This window comes from Hylobates moloch, unplaced genomic scaffold (assembly GCF_009828535.3).
Source record: "Hylobates moloch isolate HMO894 unplaced genomic scaffold, HMol_V3 SCAFFOLD_17, whole genome shotgun sequence".
Taxonomy (NCBI): domain Eukaryota; kingdom Metazoa; phylum Chordata; class Mammalia; order Primates; family Hylobatidae; genus Hylobates; species Hylobates moloch.
The window spans coordinates 10,121,020-10,135,364 of record NW_026652292.1 but is presented as its reverse complement, the minus strand read 5'-3'; the positions used below and the strand labels follow the sequence as shown (position 1 = coordinate 10,135,364).

At 41.9% G+C, this 14,345-nt stretch overlaps 1 protein-coding gene across 7 annotated transcripts in view; it reads left to right on the top strand.

Annotated features, from left to right (window-relative positions):
- The window catches only part of CTNND2 (catenin delta 2), a 931,369-nt gene that overhangs the window by 742,109 nt on the left and 174,915 nt on the right, over window positions 1–14,345 (top strand). For all 7 annotated transcript variants that reach the window (XM_032135942.2, XM_032135940.2, XM_032135941.2 and 4 more), the window contains one exon: window positions 1,841–2,024. In XM_032135942.2, coding sequence (XP_031991833.1) covers window positions 1,841–2,024 — 184 coding nt within the window. The remainder of the gene's footprint in view (window positions 1–1,840; window positions 2,025–14,345) is intronic.

Sequence of the window (14,345 nt, the reverse complement as noted above, 5' to 3'; positions counted from 1 at the left end):
ATCAATTATTTTACTCTAAAAATTAACGTTTTTGTGAGGCTGGAAATGAATGAGGTTATTTTGATTATTTAAATTACCAAACTTTGGTAAAACGTTTCTCAGTGGATGAATAAGCAGTTTTGTATTTTATTTAGAACAAGATAAATGCATATGTTCATATTCCTAGTATTTCAAATTAGTCCAAATCAGAATATATTCTGAGCACCTTCTGTGTACCATTGAGCATTTTTTGTGTACTCAATTTAGGATACTAATGGCAATACAAGCACAAACAAAAGTGGATATAAAATGGTCAAATTCACTAAAGCACGGTTGGACAAAATTTTTCTGTAAGGGGACAGTTTGTAAATTGTTTATGGTTTGTGGGCTGTACAGTCTCTGTCACTAATAACCCAGCTATTCCTTCATAGGACAAAAGCAGATGTAAAAAATTTAGAAATGAACAGACATGGCTGTGCTTCAATAAAACTGTATTCATAAAAAAAGACAAACTAGATTTGCCTTCAAGTTAACCCCCTGTACTGAAGGATTATTTTATGCATGCCAGGCCCTACAAACATTTTGTTTCCTTTGCATTCACTTAAATAAAATTTCCAGTAAATGTTATTTCTAAAGACAGTTGAGTTTGCCTCTGTAGTCACATTTTTATTGAACTTTGTAGTCACTTTATTTTTATAGTCACTTATTTAGTTATTAACAGTCATATTTGTATTATTAATGTCCTTGGATAGTTCAACATGTGCAACGCAAGGAACCAATAAAAACAAAGTTTAGAAATAAATATGTTCTGTTTGTTCTATTCGTAACACAGTAGATGGAACAAAATCCCATTTCATTAAAATATATTGAAAGCTCGTTAGAAACATAAGCTAGAAGTTCTATTTCTAAAGACAACTATAGTATTTTATTTCCAATATCTGCAGTGATGGTACCTGTTTAGGTTGAGGGTGCATACAGGCTTTCTTTCAAAGAAAAATAGAATGTTATTCTCTGTTCCTTTTTTTGTTTATGTAGACTGTTCTAACAAAAAAAGAATAATTATTTAAAAGCATTTTCAAATGATGTTATAGATGCAATGTTTATGACCTTTTCTAGAATATCTCCTTTTAAAAAATATTTAAAAGCCTAAAGCATTCTGTTTGTCCTTAACATTTCACATTGCTCTGCCTGCATGAATTACTTTGACGCTCTGTCCGTTGTGGACATGCCCTCTTCTTCCCACCTCTCCCGTTGTCATTACTGAAGGAGGACCATTCTGTAGGTCCTCCATGAGCATTGCTTTCAGAGAAAAGCTGACAAAACTGTCACAAGGGGCAACAGTTTAAATTGCTTGTTGAGCCAGTTGTCATCTGACCTGATGCTGGATTCTCATAAGGGTCCTACCCATGGTAGCTGGTTGTTTATGGCACTTAGCTTTCATGGCAACCACATGTGCACACTGAGGTCTTGGGTAAAACAAAGATGCTCTACTCATCCATTTCAGATAACTTTCACATCTCTTTGGTCTTGGTTAGAATTTAGCAACTTGGGTCCATTGTATTAAAATGGAACAGAAGCGTTGTTGGTAGCCTCAGTTCAATCAGACCTCTCAACCTTGATGATGCTCCCTGAGGAAATAAAGATAATCATGTCACAGTTCCTCCGCTCACTCATCACATTTTTCACAGAATGCTTTTAATGGGTTCACACGCATGTTTTAAAATTCAGGGCACACTCTAGGATGTGCGTCCACAGTATCTTCATCCTTCCTGCCAGTTCCGTTAACTCAAGTAAGGAAGACAGTTTTGAGATGAGAAAAACCCGTGGCCACCCAAAAGCTCTTTTTGTGTGTCTCTTGCAGGAGTCCTTTGGAACCTCTCCTCATGCGATGCACTCAAAATGCCAATCATCCAGGATGCCCTGGCAGTACTGACCAACGCGGTGATTATCCCCCACTCAGGCTGGGAAAATTCGCCTCTTCAGGATGATCGGAAAATACAGCTGCATTCATCACAGGTGCTGCGTAACGCCACCGGGTGCCTAAGGTCAGTCCTGTGTCACGAGTGCCTCCTCCCACCATCTTCCCCTGGCCAGACACTGTCTCTTTGCATAACTTTAGTGGCTCTTTTACTGAGGATCAGACCATTCTGAAAAGATGAATGTTGATGTGGCAACAGAGTATAAGAGGTTAATTTTAAATTTTCTAACCAGGTAATAAAGACATATAGGTATTTCTCTACCTAATTAATGTTAGACTTATTTCATGTGATTTCTTAGGTCTAAGGTGAAAAACAAACATTTTATTCCAACCCAAAATAAGTCATTTTCTTTGGCCGAAAACAATAGTTCTTGGTAATTTCACATTATATCATGCATATAGCACAACCAGGCAGGCTGACTGGTTGGGCAGAGTTCATAACAGATACATAGGGATCTGGTTAACTGTCACAAGTAGCTGTTTTAAAAAATACTCTCCTTTTAAAAATTCTCTGTTTGACTGTAAGATTCTATAATTCTTAGAAATAGCTTTTTAATAAGGCCTCTTATATTAAATGGTTTTTTTTAAATAATAAAAGTAGCAAATGTGTTGTGATTCTCTCCTGATGCATTTTTCACAAAAATCATCAGGAATCTATTGAGATTTCTTAGAACCAACTTTATGTCTTGTTTAATTTTTGCTCTTGGGAAGGAAAGTAGTTATCAAGATATGATTCTTCTAAACTCTAGAAACAGTGCTCCCAAAAGTGTTGTATTTTGTACCAAAGTTGCAAATCTCTGCTGGATGAAGTTGCTGGGATAGGGGCAAAGGGGTGATTAAAAATACATAGCCAAATAATCTATATTTTCAAAGTGAAACATACAGGATTGCTTTAGTTGAAATGGTTCAAAGCTGCCATTTCTCCTACAGTTGATCAGTTTCTAGGTGTAACAACCAGTCTCTACTGAGAAGGAACAAAATCCACCTCAGTGGCATTAATAATCATCATCTCATGAATATTCATCACAATGCTCTCAGCCTCCAGTCCTGAGAGGTGGTGTGTGTTTGTGTGAATGTGTGTGCACAGAGCAAGATAAGAGCCTGCCTCCACAAATATCTACATGTGTTCATGGGCAGGAATGGGAATCCTCTGACAATTCTGCTTTTCGCCCGAGTCACGAAATCATGAACATCTGACATGATTTCTCTGGATAGGTGCTACCATATGGCAAATATACAGTACTCTGAAACCCGCTACTGAGGCATCCATTTCATAACCCCTTAAATTCTGTTATCCTTTAGCAAACGTCTGTCCCACCAGAAGAAATATAACTCCTCCAAAGCTAAAATTGTAGGCTCTTCTGAACTCCCATGCCTGATTTTTTTCCATTTCACTTATTCACAACTATTTAAAAGTGTTTTTCCCTTGCTAGCATTCCCTACTTTCGGAGTGTCAGGGTCCCTAGTGAAGACTGCAGAAGGAACTATCTCAGAAGCAATTGTAGAAGTGTAATCAATAAGGACCTGGCTAGCTCTGTCTGTTAAAATGCTCTCTGATTGATATAGTAGCATAAGTTTGTCTTCGTGGTGTTTGAAAGGATATAGGCTACCACCTTTATGAAAGTACATTTGACATCCTTTGATGAAAAAGTAGATGAAGAAGCTAGACCAGTGTAGGCTCACGGTCCCCTTTACACATCATCTGGCTGAGTTTAGGGTCTGGGTTGTGGTGCTAGAGCACAGTTTGGTGAGACCAGAATGACTCCCCATCCCTGTCTATTCACATATACAGCAGCTCAACAATTGCTGCTGCTTCTGCTGCTGGCCAGGAGTGACCACATAATAGGAAGCAAAAAATGATGCCATTTGATTTAGTTTGCCATGCAGACATCTGTGACACCAGAACAGTCACAGTCATCCATATCATGATAGAAGGCTTTAGATTTTAGTATGCAAGTACATTTACATTCTTCATTTTTCCAACAAAGCCAAGATCACTATTCACATTAAAGAAATGACTTCCTTTGCTGCTTCTGCTATGCAACAGTTTTATCCCAGGAGCATTTGCTGACCACCTGCTTTGTGCTGGGGAGGGCTAAGGAGGCTGATAGAGGGCAGACTCTGCCTTGCAGAAACTCATGACTGAGTGGAAGAAATGGCACTCACCCGGTGAGCCCCAGCACAACAGCCTAGTGGCAATTTAGTGTTATGATCATGGCAGTGCAGGAGGAAAAACTGGTGAGAAAATGACTGACAGCCAGGTGTGGTCAAAAAAGGCTTGAAGGGTCAGGTGAGATTGGGCTGAGAATAGAAATGATGCAATGGGAAAGCATCATAGAGGGCAGCAGAGGCCGGCACTCGCTACCCAGTGTTGAAAGGACTCTAGGAGAGTTTGAGATGCACCATCAATAGAGACTAGATTTTTAAATAAAATTAAAGTAAGTGTTATTATTCATAAAATCTCTGTCTTCCAGGGGCCTGAAAAGTTCCACTTCAGATACATTGTTGATTCTCATATGCATCGTAGCCCAATGAGCTCATGTGTAGTTAAGTCGTGAAGCCAGGACTTGAGCCACATCCTGACTCTGGTTTCAGACCATCCCCACCCTACCACACAGAGAGGAAATTCCAAGTTATGGGATAGGAGACTGCTAACAGATCTGTGCTTAAAACAATACACAACCACCACCTGCTGACGGGGCAACACTTTCCTCTCTGTTGGTTCCTTAAATTTGCTTCCAGAGATAAACGGAGTGGCATCCATGTGGCCAACATCATTTGGCTTTTAAATGCCAGTTGTCTTCTCCCTCTCCCTTCTTTCTTACTTCAAATTCTTCCCTGCTAGGACCTACGGAGTGCATAGGTACTTTGGACAGCGTTAGCCACTCAGCCCAGTGCAAGTCTCTTCTCTTGACCTCCACCTTTAATGTTCATGTAGACAACTAGAACTATGGGTGCCTTTTTGTGTTTTAAGATAAGACGATATTTTAAGGCATATTTTAGATAATAATGTTGACATTGTTTTTCCAGCACTCAGACTCCTTTCTTCTTTTGCCGATGACTTTAAGATGAGTTGATATTTTTGATTTGCTTCTGTAGCTATTGTTTCAGGAATATATAAAGAAAATAAAAAAATCCAAGAAAATAGAACTCTTTTCCTGGAATACTATTTCCTAAACTAGTGTAGCTTGGAAATCCAGCAGAAGGAGCATGTGGTAGGTAAAAGTAAATTCATCAGCTCGTTATTGAAAATCATTACTCTTGATTTTTGTTCCCAGCAGGATTCAGACTTGTTTATGTGATTTCAGGGTGGGGAGCCAAGGTTAAGAATTGAAGGAATTACTGTTTTTAAAGAGGTCACCTTTTCATTTTTTTGAAAAAAAATCTATAAATGCAAATTATATTGCTCTTAAATGTCCAAAAGCTTATTAGAGATAAATTTAAGTCAGTAAAATCTGCCTAAGTCTTAGCCAGAATCTGACAAGCTGACACTATTCTGTCTTTAGACAATTTCATGCAGGCTTAATAGGCTCTGTCCAGTTTCTCAGGCTTTCCTCTAGGCAGTGGATATTGTACCAATATCAGTGGCTGTCCCCACTTCATGCCCCAATGCCACCCCATTCCCTACCACCTCCAGGTCCTAGACTAGTGAAGGAGGCACATTCACAGGGAGCATTCTAAAGAGAGGAGACACTTGCTTTGCCTTCCCTAGAAAGGAATGGAAAATCTTCATGGGAAGCTGTATCATGTTGACATACCAAAAATTTAAGCACATATGAAATATAAAATGAAAAGTTAATGCCCTTAGTCCTTTTTCGTTTGAAATTCATTTGGGGACAAGAAATTGAATTTTTGAAAAGCAGATCTATCTGTGTGTTCCTGGAGTATCTATCTGTCACTGAGGAAAAAGGATAGAAATGGGGAAAAAAAAGTCTTAAATTTTGTTGGAGGCCTGAGTTAACAAGGATGATGGCAGCTAGATTGTGAGAGGCCAAGCGGCATGGGGAGGTGGGGTTGCGGGGGTTAGAGCTGTGAGTGATCAGAAGGGAAGGGCTTCATCTCTACTCTCTGTCTCCACTACTTCTTCCCCACCACCCCCAATCCTAGGCACACTAACGCTCCCTTCTTCATTTCTTCCCCTTTGCTAGTTGTTCCTTTTGCTCCAATTCTGCCAGATTCAAGCATCCATTTTTAAGAAAAAAACATTTTAAAATATGGCCCCAAACAAATGTGGGAAAATGTTGGAGAGGCTTTAGGATGTAAGAATAGATGAGGTTATTTTGTTAGTCTTCTCTGTTTTATGATTAAGGAGTCCTCCAGGGAAATGAATTTCATATAGAGTAAGGTTCAGACCTTGAAATCAATTCAGTTTTGCACTCATTGTTGTTTCCTTGCACATCGTGTGATCAAATTCATCTCTTAACCTGTGGCCACTGTAATCATCACCTTCAGCCGAAAACACGTGTTGAGGGATCATGGTCTGAACGCTAACCAGGGAACATTGAGCTGGCTCCACTCTGGGCAAGCTCATGTTGGCTGAAGTCACTGTGGTGTGTTGAATAACTCTTCCCCCAAAATTCTTGTCTACCCAGAACCCCAGAATGTGATCTTATTTGGAAATAGGGTCTTTGCAGATACAATTAGTTAAGGAAGATCAGGTCATACTAGATAAGGGTGGGCCCTAAATCCAGTGAATGGCATCTTATAATAAGAGGACATGTTCACAGAGAGATACACAGAGAAGAAGGCCTTGTGAAGACAAAGGCAGAGATTGGAGTGTTGCAGCCACAATTCAGGGATAACTAAGAATTGCTGAAACACCAGGAGCTAGGAAGAGGCAGGGAAGGAATTTTCCCAACAGCCTTCAGAGAGAGCACAGCCCTGCTGCCACCTTGATTTTAGACTTCTGGTCTCCAGAACTGTGAGATAATAAATTTCGGTTGTTTTTAAGCCACCCAGTTTGTGGTACTCAGTTCTGACAGTCCTAGGAATCTATTATGGTCACTCCAGTAAGAAAATAAGAGAGGGGCTGCCAAGCTAGGAAGCCAAGGAGCCACCTGAGGATGCAGCACTGAGAAGAGGAGGAGATAGACAACTCAGAGATGCTGCCTGTCCCCGAACAGTGCCCACACACTCAACAAACAACCCAGACCAGAGATGTTTTTCTGTTTTTGTCTGTGCACAAGGCCATTCCCCTCTGTAGCTTAGCTACAAAACCAAACACTACCTGTAGCAAGATTGAGTTCTACAAGCCAAGATGTGGCTGTCTCGGCCAAAGAAGGTTCATATCCAACCTCTTGACTCGATGGCCATGAAATGAGGGTGTCCCCACACACGGATCTGATTTCTGTGTTCTGCTTTCATTTATGAGCCAACCTTTCCTTTTCCTCCTGACATTGAACTAGCTTCTGAACATTGCATGGATTTTTCTGATACTATGGACAGCCAGAAGTCATTTGAGGTTCTTACGCAGGGGATGTGACACCATATCAGTGTCATTTAAGGATGTCGACACTAGCAGCTGTGCACAGACCTGATGCTTTCTGGATTTTCTGTGAAACATGACTGCATTTCCCATTTAAAATATCACCAGTCCATATCCTAAAGATCCCGTTGTGGCTATTATCATCATTTCAGGGTGAACTGTAGGTAAAAGCTTGCAGAGCATACTTTTTTACCTTTTAATCTAGCAGCTAGCTCAATAAAACAACTGTGATCTGCACTCCTGTATAGTCGCATTATATTTAGTCATGGATACTTAGGACTTTATCTCCAGCTGAAGTATGTGCATAAGGCTGGCTGGCTAACTTCCACAGCTCATTTCCCCGTGCCACTGAGTCGTTTATTTATTTTTATTATTCTATTCCCACTTCAGTATCTTGTCCTAAAGGACAACAATATAATATACAACCCTAATTTTTTCCATCTATCTTTATGTACATAAGAATGTTACTAAGCCCGTCAAAGTATCTGCACTGTGCCTTTGCTTACGATTATAACCAAACTCAGACCCTCAATTAGTCATTCTAACCCATAAAATGGATGAGTGCTTGGTCCCACGGTGCCTCTAATTCTAGAGTGACCTTGAGAAAGGCCCCTTCACAAAGTAATGTTAATGATAATCACACTCTGGCTACAAAGCTCCAAGGACATTTATTTTCTGTGGTTTACTCTTGCATTAGCCACAGGTAAGAAGAGGAATTATTATTATTTTTACGTTAAGTTCAGTTGGCTGCCAATGTTATTCATCTGCTAAAAAGAATCTTGTTGAGAAAGTATTTTTAAAGTGTTGTATCATGAGCCCCAAACTAGCTCATCCCAGTCTTGGCCAGGGATGAGGGGCATGTGTCAGCTGAATTCAGCACTGTTTTTTTTTTCTTTTGAGACGGAGTCTTGCTCTGTTGCCCAGGCTAGAGTGCAGTGGCACAATCTCGGCTCACTGCAACCTCCACCTCCTGGATTCAAGCGATTCTCCTGCCTCAGCCTCTCAAGTGGCTGGGACTACCTACATACCGCAACACCCAGCTAATTTTTGTATTTCTAGTAGAGATAGGGTTTCACCATGTTGGCCAGGCTAGTCTTGAACTCCTGACCTCAAGTGATCCTCCCGCCTCAACCTCCCAAAGTGCTGGGATTACAGGCATGAGCCAATGCACCCAGCCTGAATTCAGCACTCTTAATGCAGGTTCTTGAAAATGAGAAGGACTCTGTGTGGACATGGGAACAGATAAGACACACCACTCACCCCACTCCACCCCATTTTCCCACACCTGGTCCTAGAGCAGAGGAAGCTTAGTCCTGATCAGTGTGTCTAGTAAAGATGTGAAGTGGTTTTATTGAGTCGGGGCTCAGCAGTGACAGTCCTCTTCAGTGGGAGGGGACAGGGTTCAGTGCAGTGGGGAGGAGTAAGGTGATCTTAGGAGCTCCTCAGAAAAGACAGTTGGCCGCCCATCTCAGCAGCTCCACCAGTGACAAGGGCTCGGGTCTCCTGTGGTGCAACCCCAACACGTCCAGATCACTTCCTCCCACCCAGTCAGAAGGAGATGTGCTTTATACAGTCATGCATGGCGTAACAACAGGAACGTGTTCTGAGAAATCCATCTTGAGTCCATTTCATTCTTATGGAAACGCCGTAAACGCCATAGGGTGCACTTACACAAACCTAGATGTTATAGCTTCTGACACACCCTAGGCTGTATGATATGTCTATTGCTCCTAAGTTACAGGCCTGTATAGCACAACACTGTCCTGAATACTGTAGACATTTGTAACACAAATGGTAAGTATGTGTCTATCTAAACATATCCATACATAGAAAAGGTAATACTTTGCACTTAGTTGCAAATAGAAGAATCCTTGGAGTTTGCAGTTGAAATTACTGCGTAATATCATTAAGATAAGATAGCCTGATGCATTTAGGTCAACATTATATGCCCTAGACTGGACAAGCTGGGATATGTTTTCCCTAATTAATGCCTCAGAAGACAATGTTCCTTTTTTCAATGTCTCCGTGGCTGATCCACCTCTCTCTTACTAACACATTCTTTCTTTACGTATAAAGGCTTTTTACTTGAAGCTGTCTTAAAGTTTCTATCTTATAGCCCTTGAGCTTTGTATCTGTTCGGGATTTTGCATGTGCCCTGTCTTTTCCATTAGGAAAAGTTTGAAAAAGCTTAATTTTTCCTTTCTTTCAGATGGCCTTTCTTTCCCAGAAGGAGTATCATTGTCCAAAGTTCTTCCTGGCATTTTTGTTCCCTGAAATAGTATTGGGGATAATTTCTTCCCAAACACTATTTTGTTTTCCTAAGCTAGAAAAAGTGAGAGTATAATGATTTCTCCTTAAATATAAATGATTAATATAAAATCCCCCATCATGCTATTCCCTTTTAAAGTTTTCATCACTTATTTCTGCAAAGTTTGATCTACTTAATTATGAAAATTTGCACACTCCAACTAAAACTTGTTTTAAATTGTGTATCCTGTAATTTGGTTGCAAATATGGGCTTCTTTTAAAAAGACAAGCAAATATTTAATTTTATCTTTTCAGTGTGAATGAATAGTCATTATTCCTGTGAAGACATGGATATTTGGATTTTTCCATTAATATGAACAAATTACTCACTTTAAAAGAAATTCAGTGAAAAAGTTTAGTGAATTCTCAATTGGTTTAAAATGATGTTTAATAGATATTTCTATAAAACATTAGTACAGGGTATTAGCTCCCTGATAAATAAAAAGCTATTTCATTCTTTAAATCGTTCATAACTTCTTGATATTAAAAATATAATTTTTCTTCCTGCTGCCTCCCAAATTACATGACATTGCATAAGAAGTAACTTCCCTGGAGGAGAAGCAAACAAATCTATTAACCATAAATTGAAGAAGAAAGAGCACACCAAACACTTTCGTTTACTGCTTACTTACCCAGCCTCTCCGGCACTTTAACACATCGATTTTCATGCTGTTTATTCTTTCCCTTTTCAAAGTGACATTATTTGAAAATAAATAAAACTGACATTTACCAAAGTTGGGCCAAACAACCCGTGAGTTAGCACAGCTTACAGAACAAGCAGAGCCCACGTGGGGCCACGTCCCTGTTGATGAACCGTAAGTGAAGATCTCCAGCTTGTAGATGTGATCCTGTTGGAGGAAGGAAAACGTCAGCAACGAGAGGCGTGAAAGGCACTCAGAAGGCAGCAGTTCAGGCCGGACACGGTGGCTCACGCCTGTCATCCCAGCACTTTGAGAGGCCAAGGTGGGTGGATCACCTGAGGTCAGGAGTTCGAGACCAGCCTGGCCAACATGGTGAAACCCCATCTCTACTAAAAATACAAAAATTAGCTGGTTGTGGTGACGGGCACCTGTAATCCCAGCTACTCAGGAGTCTGAGGCAGAAGAATTGCTTGAACCCAGAGGCAGAGGTTGCAGTGAGCCAGGATCACGCTACTGCACTCCAGCCTGGGCGACAAGAGCAAAACTCCCCCCACTCCAAAAAAAAAAAAAAAAAAAAGAAGGCAGCAGTTCAGAGGCCTCACCGCCTGCCGCCACCTGATGTCAGCATGCAGAACTGGGTGCTATCTGTGCTGCACTGCGCGTCTCCACATTCTGCTGGCCCCACATCCTCTTTTTCTAGAGTCTGGTTGGTCCTTAATTAACCAAGAATATTTGAAATAAAATTCAGTTTCCCTCTAGATAACCAAGACTATTTCAAGTAAGTGAGTAGAAAAGTCTCCACGTGCCATTCTATGCTCTCTGGCCCCCTTTGCTAGGCTAACGACTTTGTCCTGTCACTATGCAGGCCAGTGGAGAAGTCCACCGGATTTACTCAGGGCTGCTTGACAATCGCTGCGGCGGAGGGGTGGGGGGGGCGGGGTGGAGGCTCAGCGGGAGGTCTGGTTCCCTGGGTTCTTTTCCATTGCTCTGTGCAGCTGTGCTGTGGAAGAGTGAGACATGGGGTCTCTGAACACTGACTCAACAGTAGTGTGGGGGGCCCATAGGAAGCAGAGGTGCCTTTGGGGTGAGCAGAGAGAATTAGCACTTGCCTTCCTGCACAGCCTCGTGGGGCCCCTGTCCGCCTCTCTAGGATGGGATCTTCATCGTGTCACAGAAAGCCGATTGCTTATTCTGGAAACAGAATTGAGAAGCAATTGAAAGTAAAAGTCATTACTCCTTAAGTCTTGTTAGTTCTTGTTCTAAACTGACAGAAGCTTCTAGAAGTACCCACTACAAAATTTTCTAAAGCAGCGAAAAGCTAAAGGGAAGACAGCCCTGTCCAGGTTTCATGCTTGATCAACATGTTCTTACCTCCAACAGGTTTAACCGAAGAAGCAATATTTAGTAATAATATGTGTGAATGAGCTGACAGCCTTCCACACAGTGTTTTTAGGACCCTGGCTCTTCCTCTGTGTCATACACTCATTTTCAGTTTTTCAGTCTGCTACATAAAAGCACAGACCTCCAGGACTTCAGATTAGCCCTGCGTCCTTCACTGTCGTTCCGTAGAGGTACAAATACATCATCGCTCCCCATTAACAAGCAGTAAACTGGCAAGGAAGATGTTGTACCGGTGATGCACTGACTGGAGCTAATGAATCCCAATAGCTAATTACACTTCTCTTACGGTAACTTATTACCAGAAAGTAGCTGCGTTAGCACAGATTGTATGTGAGAATGGCTGTGCCCAGGAAGAGGCCAGCTGATTAATCATCCCCCATAATTCTCCATAATAGTCCTGTCTGGACTTCCGTGTCCAGACCATTGTTCTTCCCGGGGTTACATGTTGCCTGCCCTTATTTTGGAACAACAATGTAATTGCTAATTGTGGACTAATTTATATAAACACATGAGGGTTCTGCCAAAGGAAAGCGTTACTGTGATGGGTACTTACTGCTCACGGAGCTATTTTGCACAAGTTAGAGTCAGGTAGTTGGAGGAAATGAAGCTTACTGCGAAAAATAATGGTTTCAGGTAAGCAAAAGCATCGTGTCCTTTTGAGGCCTGCCAGGAGGCGTGGTGTGTGGCCTGTCGCATTGCTCAGAATCTGACGGGGCTTGAAGGGCAGCGTTTCTCCTTAACGTGCACGGAAGCAGCGCTGAGTTTCTTCCTAGAACACGAAGGAACTTTACTGATTTCTCCTCTGCAGGCAGCACTGGCTACCACACATGATTAAATGTCATTTGTCCTTGACCCCTGTCACTCCTAAGCAGCTGAAATAGATTAAGAGTCAGATGAAGCAGAGCGTCCTCTGCCAGCTCCTGTGGTAACAGGCTCAAAAAGGAGCCGATGCCAGGGCTTAGTAGGATTTCCCAGGGAGCATTCCTGTTGGAGGGGAGATCATTGGGGAAGAATAGCCTCCTGTTTCCTCTCAAGCACCCAGCCGGGATCCCCAGAGCTAACACAGAGGCCTTGGGAAGGTAGAGCTGCCTGTCTGAGCAGCTTCCCACTCCCATGGGGACAGAAGGGGACAGCAGCCGAGAAAGACAGCACCAAAGCACCACGAGTCAGGGACGCTTCTGGAGAAAGGGCTCCGCTCACTTCTCATCTCACTGGGCCTGGAAGCTCCCTCCTCTGTCTTTAAAACTTACTGAGCTATGAAGACTTTAATTCAGGTGAAGACAAAGGCCAAGGAGTGCCATAGATCAGCAAGCCCAGATGCACCTGCCTGCCCGCAGATCGAACCAGCAGCAGAAACGAGCCCTTCCACCCAGCGACACCTTCTATTATGACCAGATTATGACCCTCCACCTCCCAGGCATTTCCTCCCCTGTCCTTTCTATCCCTTTCGTTCAAACTAATTCAGAATAAATTTACATAACATCAAATTAACCATTTAAAAGTGAACAACTCAGCAGCATTTAGTACGTTCAAAGTGTGTTGAAAATGGCATCTACCTAGTTCCAAAATATTTTCATCACCCCAAAAGAAAACCCCATATTCATTAAGCAGTTACTCCCATTCTGCCTTGCCCAGGCCCTGGCAATTACCAATCTGTGCTCTTTCTCTATGAATCCATCTCTTCTGCATATTTCATATAAATCGGATCCTACAATAGATGGCTTTTATGACTGGCTTCCTTCACTTAGCATGATGTGTTCAAGGTTCATCACTGTCGTAGCATGTTTTAGAACTTCATTCCTTTATGTGGCTGAATAATATTCCCCTGCATGGATATGGCACATTTTGTGTATCCACTTATCCACTGATGGACATGTGAGCTGTGTTCCCTCTTCGGCTATTGTATTTGCTTACATACCCATTTCAGTTCTTTTGGGTATATACCTAGGAGGAGAATTGATGGATTGCATGGTATCTCTGTATCACTTTTTGAAAACTGCCGACTGTTTTTCACAGCTCTTCCTTTTTTTTCTGTATGTTTGCCTCCATTACATTTTCTGGGCCATGTTCTTCTCTTTTTCTCACATTACCTTCCTTTTGTGTTGTCCCCTCATTCTGAAAAAGATTTTTTCTTCAACTGCTGAATTATTATGGCCATCTGTCTTTGTATCACTCTTCCTGAGTCCTTAGGAGAAAGGTTATACGCAGATTTCACCATTTTATTTTGAGCATCTGAGAACTGGTATCAGCCCGTCTCGGCCGTGTGGACACAGCTGGCCTGGGCCTGCAAGTCTCCAGCCTCGTGTGGGGCCCCTCTGCTCTTCATTCGCCATATTTGCAATACTAGCCTCTTTTCCATTGTTCTGTACGTTGAGGTCTTTCCTACCTCAGGACCTTTACATGTGACTGCCAGCACCTGGAGGACTTTCCACCTTTGTATCCCTGCTTAAATGTCTCTTGTTGTAAGAAACCCTCCTTAACACATCCATTCCGTATGTATTCGGCCTTCTCTATGGTCTTGTCAAAGCATTCTGGGTGTTTGATCCAGAACTTC